The following is a 21,391-nucleotide window of genomic DNA, read 5'->3' as shown; positions in this document are numbered from 1 at the left end:
TTTTTTTTTTTCATTCTTTGGGGAAGGTACCCAGCAGAGGGATGGCTGGGTCAAATGGGACCTCCAATCCGAGTTCTTTGAGGTATCTCCATATTGATTTACACAGTGGTTGAACCAGTCTACACTCCCACCAGCAGGGGAGCAGGGTTCCTCATTCCCCACACTCTGGCCAGCCTTTGTTATTTATTGGTGGATTTCTTGATAGCAGCCATTCTTTCTGTGGTGAGTTGGAATCTCAGCATTGTTTTCATTTGAATTTCTTGAATGACCAGTGATGTTGAAAATTTTTTCATATGTTTATTTTCTGTTTCTACTTCTTAATCTGAGAAACTGTTCATTTCAGGTGCCCATTTTTGGATTGGGTCTTTAAGTTTGGGAGGTCTGATTTTTTTAAAGTTCTTTATATATTCTTGATAGTAGACTGTCTGAGAAAGAGCTAGTAAAAATTTTTTCCCACATTATGGGTTGTCTCTTCACACTGTTGGTTGTTTCTCTTGTGCAGAAGGTTTTTACTAAGAAGAGATCCCACTTGTTGATTGTGTGTGCTAGTTCATGGGCAACTAAGGTTCTGTTCATCAAATCTTTTCCTACATCAATGTCTTCAAGAGTTCTACCTAACCTCTCTTCCAGCCGGTTTAATGTTTCTGTTTTAATATTTAGATCCCATTTTGATTTTAGCTTATTGCATGGTGAAGATAGAGGTCTAGTTTTGATCTTTGACAAGTTGAAACCCAGTTTTTCCAGCACCATTTATTAAAGAGGCTGTCTTTCCTCCAGGCTACCTGTTTGGCTCCTTTGTCAAAGATGAGGTAGCTGAGAGTGTCTGGACTTGTTTCTGTATCTTCTAATCTGTTCCACGGGTCCTCAGGTCTGTTCTTTGCCAGTACTGTGCTATTTTTAATCACAGTGGCTTTGTAGTATAGTTTCAAGTTGGGGATTGTGACCCCCCCCCACCTTGTCTTAATTGCCTAGAATTGCTTTGCTATTCTGGGTCTCTTGTTCCAAATGAATTTTGGATTGTTTTCTCAAGGTCTTTGAAGTATGCTGCTGTGGTTTCAACTGGGATTGCATTGAATCTATATAGTAGTATGGTCATTTTCACTATGTTGATTCTTCCAACCCAAGAGCAAGGAATGTCTTTCTATTTTCTGATACCCTCTTCAATCTTTTTTTTTCAGAGTGTTGCAGTTTTAGAGTAGAGGTCTTTGATTTCTTTTGTTAGGTAGAGTCCTAGGCATTTCAGGTTTTTAGATGCTATTGTGAAAGAAATTATTTGTCCCATTTCTTTCAGCAAGTCTGTTTTTTGTTTATAGGAAAGCTATTGATTTTTGTGTTGACCTTGTATCCAGCTACTTTGCTGAATTTGGTTATTAAGTCTAGAAGACTTGGTGGAGGTCTTGGGGTCTTCTAAATAGAGTGTCATGTCATCTGCAAATAATGACAATTTGATTTCTTCATTTCCTATCTTTATTCCTTTTATTTCTTTCTCTTGTCTAAATGCTGTGGCTAATGTTGCCAAAACTGTATTCAACAGGAGTGGTGATAGTGGACATCCTTGTCTTGTTCCTGGTTTTAGCATGAAGGATTTCCATTTTTGACCATTTAGCATGATACCATTTACTATGTTGGTTTTTCATAGATGGCTTTTATCAGATTGAAGTAGAGAATGTCTTCCAATTTTTGGAGGGTTTTTATCATAAATGTATGTTGGATTTTATCAAATGCTTTCTCTGTATCTGTTGAGATGATCATATGGTTTTTGTCCTTGGCTCTATTAATATAGTGTATTACATTTATTGATTTGTGTATGTTGAACCCTCACTGCATCTCTGGGATGAATCCCACTTGGTCAGGGTGTGTGATCTTCTTAATGATCTCCTGCATCCTGTTTGCAGGATTTTTGCATCTGTGCTCATTAGTGAGATTGGCCTATAGTTCTCTTTTTAATTTGGGTCTTTCTCTGCTTTGGGGATCAAGGTGATGATGCTTGCTTCCAGAAATGAATTAGGGAGTATTGCTTCCCTTTCAGTTTCATTGAAGAGTTTAAACAGGAGTGGCAGTAGTTCCTCTCTAAATGTGTTGTAGAATTCAGCAGTGAAGCCATCAGGACCCAGACTTTTCTTCGTTGGTAAGTTTTTAATTATGTTTTCAATTTCATTGATATTGGGTCGTTTAGAATTTTTAGGTCATCTTCGGTCAACTTTGGTAATTCATATGTGTGTAGGAATATGTCCGTTTCTTCTGTATTTTTCCATCTTATTGGCGTTCTCGCAGTAGGTATTGATGATCCTCTGGATTTATGCTGGGTCTGTTGTAATTTCACCCTTTGTATTCCTAATTGCATGGATTTGGGCCTTTTCTTTCCTTTTTTGGGGGGGGGAAATGTTGGCTAAGAGTTTGTCAGTTTTATTCTTCCAAAGAACCAACTTCTGGCTTCATTGATATTTTTTTTATTTTTGTATTGTTCTCGTCTCGTCTCCATTGCATTAATTTCTGCCCTGATCTTTATAATTTCCTCCCTTGTATGAGCTTTGGGTTGTCCTGCTCTTCTTTTTCTGGAATCTTGAGATTCAGTATCAGGTTGTGTAATTGAGCTCGCTCTGTTTACCTAATATGAATATTCACTGCTGTAAATTTCCCTCATAAGACTGCTTTCATTGTGTCCCCTAGATTCCATGTGTTATATTGTCATTGTTGTTTAATTGTAGGAACTGTCTGATTTCTTTAATTTCCTCTGTGACCCATTGGTTATTCAGAAGTGTGTTGTTCAATTTCCATATGTTTATGAAATTCTTGCAGTTTCTTTTGCTGTTGATCTCCAATTTCATCATACTGTAGTCTGATAATATACTATGATCTGATAACTTCAATTCCTTTGCACTTACTTAAACATGTTCTATGAGTGAGTATGTGGTCTATTTTGGAGAACAATCCATGTGCAGCCGAAAAGAATGTGTATTGTGATTTTTGTGGGGTGGAACACTGTAAACATCTGTTAAGTTCATTTCTTCTTCAAATTTGATTGAGTTCTAGTATTTCATTGTTCATATTTTGTCTGGTTGATCTATTTGTAACAGTGGGGTATTGAGGTCTCCCGCTGTCATTGTATTAGTGCTTATATGATTTTTCATGTCCATTAGCATTTGTTTTTAAATAGTTGAGCACATTAGTGTTTGGTGCATATATATTTATGATTGTCATCTCTTCCTTTTGGACTGTTTGCTTTACAAGGATGTAGTGTCTTTTTTTGTTTTTTTTTTTTTTTTTTTTTTTTTTTTTTTTTTTTTTTTTTTTTTTTAGTACCAGGGAATTGAACTCAGTACCTTGTGCTTTTGAGGCAGGCAGTGGCACCACTGAGGTAATTCCCCATCCCAATTCCTATCTTTTATCTTTCACAATCCTGACATTATTAAAGCGTACTGGACAATTATTTTGCAGCATTATCCACAATCTGGGCCAATAAATTAATTTGAGTCAAGAATAGAGGATTTTTGCTCTGTTTTCAAGGGGTTGAATATTCTGAAACATTACAAAAATATGATTCTTGTGTGCAGATAGTCAGAGGAGTTAGATGGCTTGAGGAACTTGGATAGAGAGAATCACTGGTTCACTGGCAGTATCTTTAAATTGCTCTGTGGCTCTGTTTTAGAGCCTATTATAGATGTAATTTCAAAAACCAGACCCAAAGAGTTTTGCTTTCAGGTATACAGTTCATAAAATCATAACCAACCCTTCATAATTCCCTCAGATAGCTTGAAAATGCTTTCATCTTTTCCAGTGCTGCCATTGATATGTTATTTATATGATCAGTATTGTGCTGTCAACAAAGCCTTACCTAAGTAGACAGATAGTTGTAACATTTCATCTGATGTTGGCTACTTATCTTAACATTTATGTTCCTCAGTACAAATTATAAACTATTTTTGTGTGCATACAAAAACAAGTGTTTTTATTTTGAGCATATTTGGTCTCATTTACCTATGCCTTTTCTTATAGTTTTGGGCTTAAACTATTTTTAAAAGGTTGGAAGCATCAGATTTACTGAAGAAGTACTACCTTTAAAATAGTCACATGTAGGGCCAGGGATTTGGCTCAGCGGTTCCACCACCTGCCTTGCAAGCTCAGGAACCTGATCAGGTTGGATCCTAAAAAAAAAAAAAAAAAAAAAAAAAAAGGCACATGTAGAGAAATATAATCTGCACTAAACATTTCTTCAAAAAATCAAATCATATATTTTCTGTAGTACATAATTGATTTTCATTCTCCTTCCCCCACTCTATCACCACCATAAAAAACTTCTTTCTTGGGCCAGGAATTTAGCTTAGTTGTTCCACCACCTGCCTCGCAAGCCCAGGGACCTGAGTTCAATCCCTGGTACCCCCGCAAAAAAACTTTCTTTTTCCTATTTCCTGTAACTCAGTTTCTAACACAGTGTTTCTCAAGCTGTGGACCACAATCCATTTGTCAATCATGAACCTATTTGACAGCTTTTTTTTTTTTTGAAAGGAAATAGATTGAAATAGATAACATTAGAATATACCACTTAATAAGGCAAAGTTTTAGGTTATGAATTTATTTCAGTTGTTGTATAGCTTAAATATAAATGTTCATATGAATATAATGTAAAATGTTTTATTGTGACTGAGTGTGGTGGCACATACCTAAAATGTCATTACTGGGAGGATGAGGCAGGAGGATCACCACAAGTTCGAGGCCATTTTGGGCTACACACTGAGCTCAAGGCCAACCTGGACTATATAGGGAGACCCTGTCTCTAAAAAAAGAAGAAATATATGTTATTGTGAATTACTAACTTTTAAAAATTTAAAAGCTACTCTTCCAGAGTTATTCATCTGTTTGTGTCTTGAACCTGATGTTCTTTAAACATAAATGTTGGATTATTGCTATATAAATATTTGGATAAGATTTTATTTGTTTTGTTTTATTGTTTTTATTTTTGTTTTAATTTTTGGTACTGGGGATCAAACTCGGGACCTTGTGCTTGTGAGTCAGGCAGCAGCATCACTGAGCTAAATCCCTGGGCCCTTGATAAGATTTTTTAAAACTAGAATTTTGTGTATATCTGATATCTTGGTTCAAACCTGCATGGCAAAAATATTCATCAGAGAAAAACCCATAGTGTTCACAAGTTTTATAACATTGCTTTAAAATTTTTTAAATTTTACTTTTTAAAAAATTATTTTTTAAAAATTGAGGCCAGGAATTTAGCTCAGTGGTACCATGCCTGCCTCATAAACACAAAAGTCCTGAGTTTGATTCCCCAGTCCTGGAAATAAATAAATAATTTTTTAACTCAAAGAACACTACTATCTTCCCCTAAAAGGGTCCACACTGATTCAAACTGCTAGTTTTACTGGTTTATATTGCCTAGATGTATATTAAAAATAGCCAGTTTAAAGAGAAGGTACACTGGAATGGAAATGTTTCGGATACCACTTGGCAACAGAAATATATATACCTAAGATGAGTTGTTTAAGGTTAAGAGGGATGAATCTACCACTAAATGTCATTCCTTGGGAGGCTCTGTAGTGGACTATAGGGAAGACATGCATGACTTCTTCCACCTATTAAGTAGTGGAAATGGCATTTAAAAAGAAACCTACTAGCTACCAGTCTGGGTTATTTAAGATCAAGAGCTGTAGAGTTCAACAGGTCTACTTTTAAGTCCTGTCATTTGCTAGCTGTTTTGACCAGAGACAGGTTACTTCTCAGTGGCTTTATCTCCTCCTCTGTAACACAGAGATAAAACCTATACACAGGATTGTGAGTGGCAAATGTACTTACCTGGATGTACGCCTCAACCCAGTGGCTAGCAGAGAAGAGCTCAGTAATCAACAATTTGTAAATGCTGTGATGATCTACCATTAAAATAATAACTAACTGGGCCAGGGATTTAGCTCAGTGATTCCACTGCCTGGCTCTCAAGTGCAAGGTCCCAAGTTTGATTGCTGGTACAAAACAAAACAAAACAAAAAAAACTATTATAGGAAATCTCTAGCAATTATGGATACTAATCTAAATCAAACCACATTACGGAACTAAGAGGATACCAATAAGATAATAGGATAAAAGAACTGGGACAATTTGCAGGGACCCTTGAAACAATCTGTACATAATAATCATGAGACTTTTACAATGTAATTGTGTCTTCCTCTGTTTAGCTCACTAGACTGCAAGCCTCAGGAAGAATTATGTCTTGGTTGCCATTGCAGGACCTTGGCATGTAGGAGTTACTCAAATGCTTGTTGAATGAATGATCTGTGGCTCTATGCGTTTTTATTCAGATCCATTGTAATTGTATTGACTGAACTACTTTAAAATGCTTTGTGGTACAGAAAATATCTACAGAAAGCTACAATATAAGCTTTAGCCTGTTGCAGGGCTTGTCAGAGGGGAGGGGGGAATCTAGTAGTTTTAATCTAGTAATTTTGCTTTTTCTATTCTTATAGGATATTTTGTTAAGCTATTTTTACATAATTGTAGATGCATATGCAATTGTAAAAAATTAACACAGAGAGAACCTGTGTATCTTTTATCCAGTTTCCCCCATTAGTAATATCTTGTGAAACTGATATAATATCACCATCAGAGAATTGATATTGATAGGCTCAGTATTGATATTGATCTTACTCAGATTTCCCTAGTTTTGCTTCTGTTCATTTATATATGTGTATTTATTCCTATGTAATTTTATTCCGTGTGTGTGTTCATGTATTCACCACTGCAGTCATGATACAAAATAGTCACTTTATGGGCTGGGGATTTAGCTCAGTGGTCCTGTGCCTGCCTGGCAAGCATAGGTCCTGAGTTCCATCCCCAGTAGCCGCCCCCCGCAAAAGTCTGTTTACCACAAGGATCTCTCCTGTTGCCCTTTTATAACCCCTCAATCCTGAGCATATCATCAAGCTCATCCTTCTGTATCCCTTAGCAATCACTAATCTGTTCTCCACTTCTGCAGTGCTATCATTTCAAGAACATTATATAAATGGAATAGTTCCTTATATAATCTTTAGTGTGTAGATTTTTCACCCAGCATAATTCACTGGACATTTATTCAGGCTATTGTTTTATCTATAATTCATTCCTGTTTATTGACAGGTAATACTCCATAGTTGGATACTCATTCCACTCGCCTATTGAAAGTATTGATTGTTTACAGTCTTTTAACTGCTACAAATAAAGCTGCTGTAAAGATCTATATGCAGATTTTTGTATAAATACAAATTTTCCTTTCTCAGGGTTAAATGACCAAGAGTATATTTTCTGGGCCATGTAGTACTTACATGTTTCGTTTAGTTTAGTTTTGTTTTGCTTTTTAATGCCAAGTCATTTACCACAGTACCTATAACATTTACGTTCTCCTAGCAATGTCTCAAGGATCAGTTTCTCTACATTCTTCTAGGATGTAGTGCCATTTACTTTTAATTTTAACCATCCTGATACTTGTGCAGTCAATTTGGGTTTAATTAATATAACTAATAATGTTAAACATATTTTTGTGCCCATTTGTAATGTACATATCCTCTCTGGTGAAATATCTGTATCTTCTGAAGATTTCTAATTGAATTGTTCAGGTTTTCTTTTTTTAACCTTGATTTTTGAGAGTCCATTATGTGTCCTGTATACTAGTTCTTCATTGGATATGTAGTTTGAAAATAATTTTCCCTCAGTCTGTCCCTTGTCTTTTCATTCTCTTAATAGCATTTATGACAGACATTTTAAATTTCGGTATGGTCCAATTCATAAGTTTTTATTTCATGGATTATGGTTTTAGTGTTTAGGAACTGTTTGTGTTGCTCTAAATCCCAAAGGTTATCTCTTTTTTCTAAAGTTTTACAGTTTTGTTTAAATTTATGATCTATTTTGAGTTGTTAAAATTTAACTTGACTACTTTAAATACACAGTTCCAGGGACATTAAGTATTCTACATTCTTAATATTTTACAGCTATTGCCCCTGTCTATATCTAGAACTTCATCCACTCTAGACAGAAATTCTGTACCCTCTAAGCCATCACTTCCTGCTCTCCCCACCCCCATGACTAGTACAAAAATGACAGTAAACACTTAATCAACTTTTATTGCAAGTTTATATTGCCATGCTCTCTAAGTGTATTATTTGTATTTTATAAAAACATTGGTCCACAATGGATTGGAAAAGTCCTTTGGAGCTATTTGAGAAGCACTTAATCAGATGACTTAATTAACTTCTAGCACATTGATCATAATTTGGGGTGGAAAAAATTAAATGACTGTCTTGTTATCTCACTATATATAGTTAGGTGCTCAGCTGTAGCGAACCCAAATTATCTCCCTGTTATAAAAATCAAAGATTATCATCAGTATCAATAGTAGTCATAGTAAGTGAATTATGGCTTTTCAGGTGGCTTCTGAATAGTTTTTTATTTTTTCCTCACCTGAAGTGTATCTGCTAGAGTTAGTCTGGCAGCAACCTCAGCAGATCTGACATTGTCCGTGGGAATTTGTTGAATTATTTCAAAAACTTGAAGTTATTTCTTTTATATGTTAGCTAATTACATTCCCTATAAAATATAGTGGTCATTAAAAATGACCAAAGTTTTGGTCTAAAAGCATGAGTAAAAAGCCTTAAAGACCCACTAACAGTGCTTATTAATTATGAAGATTTTTCTATCAGTATGTGTCATTTTACTTTTGGGTATTTTGATTGCTGTTCCCTTCAAAAATTTCATTTGGTAGTGATTGAACCTTAAGTTTTCTTTAGCTCTTAAAATTATCAATTTGGAATTTCGTGTTATAACCTAAGGTATCTTTTTATTTTAGCCTAAGGTATTTTTTGATGAATAAAATTTGTCTTAATTTTTTTGTTACTTCTTTGCCCCTGGGATGCTGGGGATCAAACCCAGGACCTGGTACATGCTCAGCAAGTGCTACTGAGCTCCAGCCCCCCCACACACACCCCTGCCCATTGGCCCCCCCTTTTTTTCTCCGTACTGGGGATCAAACTCAGGCACACACACACACACACACACACACACACATGCACGCATGTGCGCGTGCACACACACACCTGCCCATAGCCTCCCCCTTTTTTTTCCCCGTACTGGGGATCAAACTCAGGACCTTACGCTTGCAAGGCAGGTAGCAGCCTAAGCTAAATCCCCAGCATCCTTTTTAAAGACAGTCTCAAGTGTTACATTGGCCGCAAAATTAAGCTGATTCACGCATACAAACTTTAAAAGAATTTAGCATGAATGTCCTCTTTTCTTTATGTTTTATTATGTAGAGAACAAGGAGAGTACACAGACTTGAAACATGAGTTCGGATACCAGCCACGAAGTGATCACTACTCCTCTTCCTCCGAGTATGCCTCACAAAGAGAGATACTTTGATCGAATTAATGAAAATGATCCAGAATACATTCGGGAGAGAAACATGTCTCCTGATCTACGACAAGACTTCAACATGATGGAGCAGAGAAAGCGAGTTACTCAGATTCTACAGAGTCCTGTGAGTTGAAATAATTATAACTAAAGTTTTCTTCCCCTATGGAAACTTTGACATAATGAGGTAGGAGGTATCTTAAACTACCCTCAGCTTAAAAGAGATATGGAGAAGTAGTAACCAGTTGCTTAAAGAAGAAATGGACACCTAATGTATATATTCAGTTTGCAGAGCTTTATTAACAGACTAGTATTGTGATAGAATACATTTTCTTTGTGTATTTTCTGGACATAATGTTTCACTAATGGAAAATAGACAATTTTACTCCACTATAGGGTACCCAATTCAGACTAAACATCTGTGAAGAAGACAAAAATGACTCAGATATAGGAACTAAAAATTAAGTTTGTTATATCCCATGTACATGTTTACTTTTTCTTTTGGCTACCTTCATGCTCAGAGAAACACAAAGTTTTTGAGAAGGTCTGTGATTTGGCAGCCTTATGTTAATGTACCTAATACAGGCATACATATGTGTACATACCCCAAATTAACTAGATTAAAAGTGAATTATAACTTCAATTTAAGCTGAAAATTCTATCTGCACAGCAGTATGTAGACTTTTAAATCATATTCAAGTGTTTTTTTGTTGGTTTTCTTACAAACCTTTATGGAATTGCACAAGTCATATATAAGTTATGGAAAATGACAGAACAGCTTTATATAAGAATCAAAATGAATTTATAGCTTTATGCATAATGCAGATTATGGGACCCCCCCCTTAATATAGAATTTGGCACACACAGACACAATGTCCAGGTTAGGATTACATTAGGTTTCCAACTTAGGTGCTTTATTAAGCACAGGGGCATAGAGCCCTGGTAAATCGTTTTTGTTATGCCCTTGTGAATTTAATCATGAGTTGAGTCCAAAGCCAAAAGAAAATTCCACTGAGTAGTTCTCCGGTATGAGTGACCTTGATTGAAAGCACTGAAGTACAAGCTATAAAAGCAATGCAAGCTTTGAGCAATTTAAAAAGTACAGCGCCAAGTTCTTTAAAAACCCTTTCCAAATTGAGTGGAGATTAACCAGAGAAGTCATGATGAGGGATTATACATTACACAAACCTGAGTTTCTGTGTTTACAAATACTTAAATGGCACATTAATTACATAGATAGGAGTTGACTTATTTCCTGACTGACACCACTTTCAAGAACTAATTTATTAACCAAATGATTATTGAAACAGTGTAATCAAAAGAAATGAAGTTCACATTTTGTTAAAAGATTGTTAAACACTGCCTCAAAAGGATCATTCATTTCAAACTATAATATTTAAATGAAAAAAGTTTTGTTTTTTTTTTGTGGGGGGGGGTTGCGGTACCAGGGATTGAACTCAGGACCTTGCACTTGCAAGGCAGGTGTGACACTACTGATCTAAATCCCCAGCCTGAAAAAAGTATTAAACTATATTTCCATGCCAGAGTTTTTGTTTTATAGTTTACCCATTAAAGTAAAGACAGAATAATTTTTGTACAACTGAGGATTGAACCCAGGGCCTCTTGCATGCTAGGGCAAGCACTCGTACCCCTAATCTGCATCTAATTTAAGGCTACCACTGCTAATAGCCTAAGCAGTATCACTTTGAGTAGAATATTTAATTTTTTATACTCATGTGTTTCCACTTGTAAACTTGACTTAGAAGTATCAATTTTACTTATGCCTTGGAGAAATTAAATACTGGGAAAGTGCAGGCATATAGATGGTCATTTCCCTTCCTGATTCACTTAACAAAAATGATCACAGAGAAATGGAAAGGCTGAAATTTAAAACAGTTGTGGGTTATTTTTCCCTAGATGTTTGACTAGTGAATTTAAAATTTTGTTTGTGAAAGACTTGGAAGTATACCAGTCTTATCTTTCTGCCATAGTTTAAGGCAGTGGTCAACCTTTAAATTTCTTTAAAGACAGAAACGTTTCACCAAAGGAAATGATACAGGATGGCCTGTTAGTAATCTATTGCTAAGTAAAAGATTACATCTAAAATTTAGCATCTTAAAATGACAGGCATTTTTTCTCTCACCATTTCTTTGAGTCCAGAGTTTAGGAGCAGCTTCGCTAAGTGTTTTTGGCTCAAGTTCTCTCTTGGCTTCAAAGACAACACCCAAGGCCACTGTCCACTGAAAGCTTGACAGGGTGGGGAGCCACTGTTAAGATGGATCACTTACAGCTGCTGGCAGAAGGCCATAGCTCTTGTCACATAGACTTTTCTTTACTTTTTTTCTCCCTCCATACTGGGGATCAAATTCAGAATCTTGTGCTTACGAGACAGGCATGATGCCGCTGAGCTAAATCCCCAGCCCAACACATAGACTTTTCTTAAAGTTTGCTCCACCAGAGAAAGCAGCCTACAATGTTTTCATGACCTACTCCCCGGCATTGCATGCCTTCACTTCCACCATATTTATTAGTTATCAGTGTGCACTAAGTTCAATCCATACTCAAAGGAAGAGGAAGTAAATTCACCTTTTGAGGGGAGAATTATCTACTCTGTGGTCAAAATTTATTTTAAAAACACCACAGTCTGCTTTCAGACATGCAAAATATTGACCTCTCCTGACATCCCCTTCAGCTTGACTCTAGAATCTCATCACCTCAGTTTGGTCTAAGTGCAGGTGTTCCACCTCAGGAAATAGTTCCTTAAATACAGCTCGTATATGGTTCCTCTCATTCTATTGACTATAAAGAGACAAGTTATCTGCCCCTACCCCTCTTCTGCTGGCAGAACAAGCATAAGATAACTGCTTACATGTCTTCCTCTTCAAACCTTTGAGAGTTTGGGGACCAGACAGTCACTGGTTCAAAGCAATTATGAAATTTATTTAGGCAAATGTTTCAAAGTCCTTGATGAATACCCAGTCCTGCTGCTTACCAGGCATGCATCTTCATGGCTGTTGGCTCTGCCCTCTAGGTTCTTGGTTGCACTGTCTGAATTTTCCTTCCATGAAAGATAGTCTGCTTACAACTCTGGTTTTCTTAGCCTCCTTCCTTCTTACAGAAGTTTTGAGAGTCCAGAGGCCTTTTTTGTATTACTTTCAGCCCATGCTTGCATTGTTTCTACCAATAAAACTACCTTAAAAATTGTATGGGCCTCCTGTAAATATTGTAAATATTCATTTTTTTAGACAAATCTATAACCAATAAAGGTAAAATCAAAGCTAATATTTGTATTTCAAGTAAATTTATATGATATGAAGCAAATTTATAAGCATACTTTTTAAAAACTCTTACATTATGCCAGGTACCTATTTATGTATATAAGGTAAAATATAATCCTCAAAGCAACTCAGTAAAAGAAGTATCAATATCTCTACTTTACAGGTGAGTAATTTAAAATTTAGAGACATTAAATAATTTGCTGAATGTTTTACAGCTTAGTTAAATGGTTGCAACAATGAAAAAAATCTACACCTACATAGTTTGTTTTATTCATCTTCATTTCTTTGCTTAAGTTAATTCAGCGCAATCCAAAAAGAATGTCTAATCATAAGACATTTTGGCTCAAATGTAAATTTATAAATTTGTATAACAAAAATTGCATCTTATGCTTTGATATGAAAAAAATAGAAGAACAGATAATTTGTCTTGCTGTAACCTGGAAGAAGTATTACTTCTTTCTAGGAATCTCACAGCTTTGGGTCATATTTTAAATTTTTTAAAGAAAATATTTGTCTTATACCTGGTGTGGTAGTTCATTTCTGTAATCCCAGCATTCTGAGAGTCTGTGAGACAAAAGAATAGCAAATTTAAGCCCAACCTTGGCAATTTAGCAATTCAGCAAAACCCTGTCTCAAATTAAAAGCGTAAAAATAAAAAGCACTAGAGATGTACCTAGCTCAGTGGGAAGACCTGGGTGTGCCATCCCCAGTACCACAAAAGGAAAAAAAGATATTTATCTTAGAAATAATTGCTGAGCTTCCTGGCATGTAACTGTGATCTCAGCTATTCTGGAGGCCGTGGTAGAATTGCAGATTAAAGGACAGCCTGGCAGTTTGGTGAGACCCTGTCGTAAAACAAAAAGAGAGAAGAAAGGAAGGAGGGAGGGAGGGAGGGTGAGAGCAAGCAGGCAAGCAAGCAGGGCGTGGTGGTTCGGGAATCCCAGCACTCAGGAGGCTGAGGCAAGAGGATCACTGTGTTAGACCAGCCTGGGCTACAGAGTGAGTTCCAGGTCAATCTCAACTATATAGTAAGACCCTATCTCAAAAAATAAACAAGCAAACCAATAAATAAATAAATAGAGCTTGGCTGTGGCTCAGTCAGAGAGCTCTTTGCCAGCACATGCCAGGCCCTGGGTTCAGTTCTTGACACTGAAGGAAAAAAAAAATCAAATGCTGGTGGGTAAACTAGTTCAGCTTGACATTTTGTTCATGCATCAGAGATGATTCACAAGTTCTCTTTGACTGTTGTACTCTGTATATATGTACTGTCTGGAGATCTTAGAGTGTAATTTACCTCTTTTCTCAGAGTAAAGTACCTAGGACAAACTGTTGAAATTGTGATGCTTCATCAAAGTTAAAGAAGCACACATAACACAATAGATACTGTATATCCCCCAAAATAAGACTGGGTCTTATATTAATTTTTGCTTCAAAGGACAGGATGTATTTTCAGGAGATGTCTTATTTTTTCATGTTCAACAATCTACATTTATTCAAATACAGTCATGTCATCTTCTGAAACATCTTCATAACTCTCCAAACCCCAGATTCTAGCCTGAATTTCTTGCAACTCCAATTCCTATAGAACTTTTGGCCCTAGTCTCCCATATGCAACAAATGGAGCTCGCCTTACATGAGCACTTCTTGTCCACGTAGCCTGCTCATAGTGTGACAGCAACACAGCTGTCAGTGATTTTATCCCAGGAATTCTCATCCAAGTCACGACTTCTTGCAGGCTGGCTTCACAGAGTTTCATTAAATCACATGTTAATTGAAGACTTATGAGACAGAAGTAGCAAAAAAAAAATGATGACAATTAAGAGTGATGGTCCACACAAAAGCAACAAAAAATTGCGGGCACTAAAATTCAGAAAACATTTCTTTATTTCACATGAGTACATGAAGTACACCTGTTCAAACATGAGACATTGAATTACGATGATTTGTGTTAGACAAAACCACATCCCTTCATTCTCATGTTGTGTGTACCCCAGTTGGTCATTGGCTGTCAGCCTTGAGTTCATCTGTTTACACAGACACTGACCTCTCGTCCAAAGGTGCCAACTTGAGTATATACAAATAATTAGAATTGTATTATCATTTAAGTATTAATGTCAATAATATATTTACTTATATATTAATATCATTATTTTATAATTCAGTATGTCTATCATGAATTGCAACAGACATAATAAATGTGTCCATCTGGCTAATCTCTTAACAGGCTTATTTTGGGGTAGAGCTTATATGATGAGCATCCTAAAAAAATGATGCCAGGGCTCATTTTCCAGTTAGATCTTATTTTGGGGGAAATATGATATGTAGTAATTCCAAAGACTTATTAACATTGGTTTTTTAATAGGAATATGATTAACTACTTGTCATAAAGATATTGGATATTTATTTTAATATTCGAATGAAAGCTTAGTAGGTTTACCAACAAATTTTTTTTATATCAGCTGAAAGTTTTATATCAGTAAGTTTTTACACTTAATGTTCTATGACTTAGGAAATTATCTGAATAATATTTCAGAATCATTTGAAACCAAAAAGTAAGTTGTAGATGCTCATAATAAATAAATATTTTGCACTAGAATAATTTTTACCTGTTGAAGTACTGTCAACTATATTGAAAAGACTGAGAAAATTCATTTACTTTGAAATTGTTTTCTTTATCTATGCTTACCCCTACAGGGACCACTGACAGTTTATTTCCATCCCTTGTGGCAGAACAGATCCCAAATGGGGATCACCTTCCAGGTAGTTTTTATCATATTGTGTGATACAGAGAAATGAAGACATTTTTACTTAACAAAAACACTTCACATGTGTTCTGTGACATTTACTAGCTCGGTGGCCTTGAACAGGTTTTTAGCCTGTCTTTGTTTTGTTATCCCACCCAGCAGAAATTCTCTTAACAAGTAATTTGATTCTCTTGAGCCACTGGTTGCTTTTTGATGAAGCCACGTAAATCAGCACACTGAGCAGATTAGCTTGATTCATGTTGACTCCCTGAGAGTTTATATAAACTTTGGTCCAGCTCCAGGAAATGTGTACGATTTTATAGCATCCACTTAATGTCTTCCATTCTTGGCTCTGTCCAACCTCTTTAGGCCTGCGCTTGCTGCTCCCCTAGCCTGCCCCCAACAGTCTCCCTGTGTCATTCAGACTGACCTCCAACTCTCAGTGATCCTCCTGTCTCAGCCTCCCAAGTGCTGGGATTGCAGGTGTACACCACCACAACTGGCTTTTTGTATAATTTTAATCTGTGGAAGGGGGCTTAAATTCTCCCTGCGAGAACGTAGAGCCAAGGGCTTTCAATAAAATAGATAATACCTGCTTCTCAGATCTGTTGTAATGTATGTAATGAGTAATATGCATAATAGATATATTTTCTTTTTACTAAATCAAAGAATACTGGTTATAGCTGCTCTGAACTAAGAAAAGTTTAAATATTTTGGTTTTGAAGGGAAGATAATATTTCAGAAGGGTGGTAGATTGGGCCATGTCATGTGTCCAAAATTTTTCTATAGTTTATATAAAGATAAAGAGAATAATGCTGGGTGTGGTGGTGCACACCTGTAATTCCAACACTTGGGAGGCTGAGGCAAGAGGACCACCACACGTTCAAGGCCAGCCTGAGCTACATGGCAAGACCCTGTCTCAAAAAAAAAAAAAGATGTCTCAAAGATTCTTTGTCAGGGCCAGGGATTTAGCTCAACGGTTTGGTAGCCTGCCTTGCAAGCGCAAGGACCCGAGTTCAATCCCTGGTACCAAAAAAAAAAAAAGATTCTTTGTCTTCTTTGTCTTTCAGCCTCAACCATGGAAAATACTTGTGTTTCTCATCTGTATGAAGGCATCCATCCTTCACAGTAGTTCTTTGTTCACAGTCTCTTGGGCGTTAATGGAGTATACTTTAGAAGATAGTTTCTTTTGTTCCAGTCATATATTTAAGTGAACTAGTTATAATTGATGGAATCAGATGTTTTCAAAGGTTTATAATTGTACTAATGATAAGCTTTTTGGTACTGGGGATTGAACTCAGGACCTTGTGCTTAGTGAAGCAGGTGGTGGAACCACTGAGCTAAATTCCCAGCCCAATGATATGGTTTTTTGTTTGTGTGTGTGTTTTTGTTTTGTTTTGTTTTTTGGTACCTGTTTTGTTTTGTTTTTTGGTACCGGGGATTGAACTCAGGTCCTTGCGCTTGCAAGGCAGGCCACCGAACTGCTGAGCTAAATCTCCGGCCCCCAATGATATGCTTTTAACAAGCAAATTTATAGAAGTAAAGCAACATTTAACTAGTGAAAACTGTTCCCTGAACTCAGAATTCAAATGTGGTCACAATTTGTTGGTTATTTTAAAAGTTAGTCTCACACATTCTTTTTAACAGAAAGTATAGGGCCGAGGGTTTAGCTCAGTGGTTCCATGCCTTGCCTGCCTTGCAAGCACAAGAACCCAAGTTTGATCCCTGGTACAAAAAACAAAACAAAGCAGAAAGTATAGCATCTCCCTTGTCTCTGTGCCCCTACCCACAAAAGTAGCAAAACTCCTGAATAAGAATTTATGGGGCCCAAAATTTGAAAAAAGTGTAATTTCTCCAGGATAGTTTTGTTGAAAGATAATAATTAGTTCTTCCTATTATTTTGCATTCGGAGTTCATAGAACTAAGGCATTGCTGTGGAAATCATAAAATGGAAGCTGTGACTTAGTGTGTCTTCGTAACAGGTTTTGCTGTGAATCTATACACAGTGGTGCCTTGTTCAAATAGGGACTGCCGTGACTTGGATGAACTGTTTCTAAGCATGGAATGGCGCCTGCAGCATTGGCTCACACCTGATGCCCAAGCTGCAGTTTAGTTTTTGGTTTGTTTTTTTTTTTGGTGCCGGGGATCGAACTTGTCGGGTCCTTGCGCTTGTCAGGCAGGCAGCAGAACCACTGAGCCAAATCCCCAGACCCCAAATTGCAGTTTAGTGTACTGCCTAGTGTAGGTATACTATCTCATTTTCTTTGCAAGTAAGAATGATTTTTTTCGGGCTGAGGATTTAGTTCAGTGATTCCGCCATCTTCCTTGCAGCACAAGGACCTGAGTTTGATCCCGGTACCCCCCAGAAAAAGGAATGATTTTTTTTTTTCTCCTAGCCTGAAAGCAGGCTTCTTGCTGCTGCTTCCAGTGTTATTTTTGTATCTTCTATTTGTATACAGTGCAGGTAAAAGCTATTCAAAAGTGAAGAGGAGAAAGGATGGTTATTTCAGAGCAAGTTTTGGGTCATTCTGCTTCAAGTGAGATATGTGTTCAGTGATTACTTTTGTGTATTACAGGCCTTTCGGGAAGACCTGGAATGCCTTATTCAAGAACAGATGAAGAAAGGCCACAACCCGACTGGGTTACTAGCGTTACAGCAGATTGCAGATTACATCGTGACCAGTTCTTTCTCCGGCTTCTCTTCACCTCCACTCAGTATGTCAGTTTTGGAGAATTTTTAAAATTGCACTTTTCTCTCTACTTTAGAATACTTACATCTCTAGCTGCGTATTCAGCTCAGGTTCAGTTATTACATTTATAATATCCAACACCCAGGGTAGCATAGTGTTAGAATCTCTTCTTCATATGAATCAGGCACTTACTAGACTTCATAGGGGTTACAGAATAGTTTAAGATATGGTCCCTGCCCTGCATAAGTATATTTTAATTAAAACTGTAAGGTAACTACAGAGAAAGCATGACAGAGTTGTTCATAGGAAATTATCTAAAGAGCTTCAGAAGTCAACGTGCTCTGAGCTTAGAGCTGGAGAATACATTGGCTAGAATAGACTAAGAAAACTTGATGGAAGAAGATAGGTCTCAATGAAACGGTCTTTAAAACATAGAATAGTGGGCCGCGGGTTTAGCTTAGTGGTTCTGCCATCTGCCTCACAAGCACAAGGTCCCAAGTTCAGTTTCCGGTACTAAAAAATAAAAAGAATAGTTAGAACTGGGTATTAAAGGATTTTGACATTTTATTAATTCATCAGCTCTTTACGATAAAGCCAGTTTTGTGAACTGAACACTGTAAGGCCACCAAAAATCACGAGGTCTTAGCTTCTGCGCTGTGTGTTTCAGCTGTGAGATGCAGAGAACTCACCGCACAGCCTGAGGGGACTGGTGGGGGCTGCTCCCAGTCACGCTGAAGGATGTGGGTGTTTATTTTTGTCCTTTTTTCTCCTCTTACCCTGGCTGCCTCTTTTGTCCCTTTTCTCTTTTTTTTTCTTTTTTCTTTTTTTGGTGCAGGGCTTGCAAGGCAGGCAGTGGAACCACTGAACCAAATCCCTGGTCCATCTTCCTTACTTTCATTAGAAACACATAAGTAGGATTTCAGTTAGTTCATGGATTTTTAAATACAGGGAAAAGTGTAAAAAGAGAGCATCATGGAGATGGGAACATGTAAGTGAGGGCGAGTCTGCAGTACTCCGTGTGGGCTTTGCATAGCTATCAGAGAGTCCTGGTGTGGAAGGCCAGAGAGGAGTTGGGCCTGACTGATGAGGTCCTTTGCTGTCAGACCAAGGAAGACTGTCAGCACAGAAAGTGAAAAAACCTTCTGAGGAGCGATTAGATAGGTGATAACGTGAGTACCAGTAAAGGACAAGAGCACTTAAAGGATCTCTGAAAAAAATCCCAATGTGAGATATAAGTACCTGAATTAGATGAGTGTTGTGGGTATAAAGCATGGTGGTGAACGTGTAGGACATGTTTGCAGTGGACTGTATATCACTGAAAGCGCTAAAAGGTTTGCCATCACTGGTATTACAGGAAGAGAACAGTGAGAGACAGCATAGCCCAGGAAAAGTAGAGAGGACTTCCTAAGAAATTTGATGTACTGGGGGAGGGAAAGAATGATGGGTTCCCTTATGACTAAATTTTCTAGCTTCAGAGAAACATTCTGCCAGCAAAAACAAAAACTCAAATGTTGTGCTAGTTTGCTTCACTCTTTGCATAATATTGAGCATCTTTTAGGAACAGGGATTACACTGGTAAACAATACAGACAAGATTCCTTTTCTCAGGGAGATGGAAAATAGACTAAGATGATCAGATAACAGAGTGCTCTGCAGAGAATTGTAATTGGTGTTAGGAGAGAAAGCACCTGTGTGGCATGTTCAGTTGGGTAATCAAAGAAGACCTCTCTGAGGATATGACATTTAAACTGCAGTCTAAATAGGAAGAAGGAGTGAACCATATGAAAATGGAAAGAAAGTATCCCAGGTTGAGGAAAGTAGTACAGATGACAAAAAGGAATGACTTTGGTCTTGTGGGGAGTCAGAAATAATAATGGTCTGGAGCATGGTTTTCAAGAGACAAGTAAAGTCAGATCAAAAACAAACTCCATCACATGAAAATGTGATTTTGATGTAAATCGAGTCACAGCCAGGTTTGAAAGTTTAAATTTACTCCTAACTTGTGTGGGAAGCCATTTTAAACAGTAGGATAATTTTTTAAAGTCACTATTTTCTGTGTAAGAAATGGAGTGGGAGATTTTGTGGTTTGAACAAAAATAGGAAAGTGCAGAGTTAGGGATCTACTTTAGCTTGGAAGATGGAGGAGTCCAGCTTTCGGTGTGCTGTTTGCGTGGCCAGGATGCACAGCAGTCAGAACACAGCCTGAGACCTCGGAACAGGCTGGACAGCAGACATGAGGAAGAGTGCACACTGCTTAGGCATGGATTGGATGCTCATGCAGGAGATACAGATGTAGAAGGCCAGCGTCCGAAACAAGAATTTCCGAGGTTCTCAGAGGAAGACTAAGCGGGGAGAACAGAACAATAAGAAGGCTGTCCCATACACGTTTTAGATTTCGTGTCAGGAACACAGAGCTGCAGGGGTCTGGCTGGACTGCTGGAATGTGCAGAGGGTGGTGGCAGGATAGCCTTGGCCTCCTTTTCAGACGTCAGGAAGTGGAAACCGAACAGTCAGCCTGGCACATTTATGTGATGGTATGAAAAACAAGTTAATTTGAAAGGATAAGGGAAGGTGTGAGAGTAATGTCAGAAATTATAAATTGGGGGGGTACCGGGGATTGAACTCAGGTCCTTGTGCTTGTGAGGCGGGCAGTGGAACCACTGAGCTAAATCCCTGGCCCGAAATTATACTATTTTTATGCTTAAAACTTCTTTGAATTCATTTGCACCATTTCACAATTAGATCTCACATTTGGAGCTTCTCTTTAAAAGTCCTGACTGGGCTTGTGTTCTTAGATTAAGAGTAATACATTAGAAATCTCAGATGTTTTTCTTGAGAATAAAGGGACCAGAATGAGAGGGGTTATTGTGGGGTCCACCCAGGAGTTCAGGCCCAGACCCAAGGATGGAAATTGAGGGACCTTGTGAAGAGAATGATGGAATGTGCTGCCACATCATCTGTGGTGCCCAGGCAAGGTTAAGAATTAAAGGTTATTAGGGTTTCTTTCAGCCTGCAGGATTCGTAAGGTCATCAGTACCAGAAAAATTGAGAGAAGCAGCAAAATAAGAAAAAACAGAAGTTAAAATCACCTTCGGAACCTTTGAATTTGTGTGCTTTTGTGTTGCAGACTGTTACAAAGTCTGAAGGGCAAGGAGCAAGTCATCATCAGCGATAAAGATCAAGGTGTCGTTACACAGAAATAAACGAGGAGGCTTAAGAGTAAATAAAGTTTTCGTAGAAAAAAGTAAAATGAGAAAGGAGCATAGTAGAAGGCTGAGCTTTGATAAAGAGCTACCGTT

General features: G+C 37.4%; 1 protein-coding gene across 6 annotated transcripts in view; it reads left to right on the top strand.

The window, feature by feature from the left end:
- Add3 (adducin 3) overlaps positions 1-21,391 on the top strand; it is a 135,090-nt gene that overhangs the window by 97,483 nt on the left and 16,216 nt on the right. For all 6 annotated transcript variants that reach the window (XM_010634642.3, XM_010634647.3, XM_033761439.1 and 3 more), the window contains exons 2-3: positions 9,285-9,508; positions 17,980-18,118. In XM_010634642.3, coding sequence (XP_010632944.1) covers positions 9,314-9,508; positions 17,980-18,118 — 334 coding nt within the window. In that variant the 5' untranslated portion in view covers positions 9,285-9,313. The remainder of the gene's footprint in view (positions 1-9,284; positions 9,509-17,979; positions 18,119-21,391) is intronic.

The sequence above is a fragment of the Fukomys damarensis genome, unplaced genomic scaffold (assembly GCF_012274545.1).
Source record: "Fukomys damarensis isolate Sample0158 unplaced genomic scaffold, DMR_v1.0_HiC HiC_scaffold_8, whole genome shotgun sequence".
In the NCBI taxonomy this organism is placed as follows: domain Eukaryota; kingdom Metazoa; phylum Chordata; class Mammalia; order Rodentia; family Bathyergidae; genus Fukomys; species Fukomys damarensis.
The sequence above is the reverse complement of the archived record's forward strand: the minus strand, read 5'-3'. Positions and strand labels throughout refer to the sequence as shown.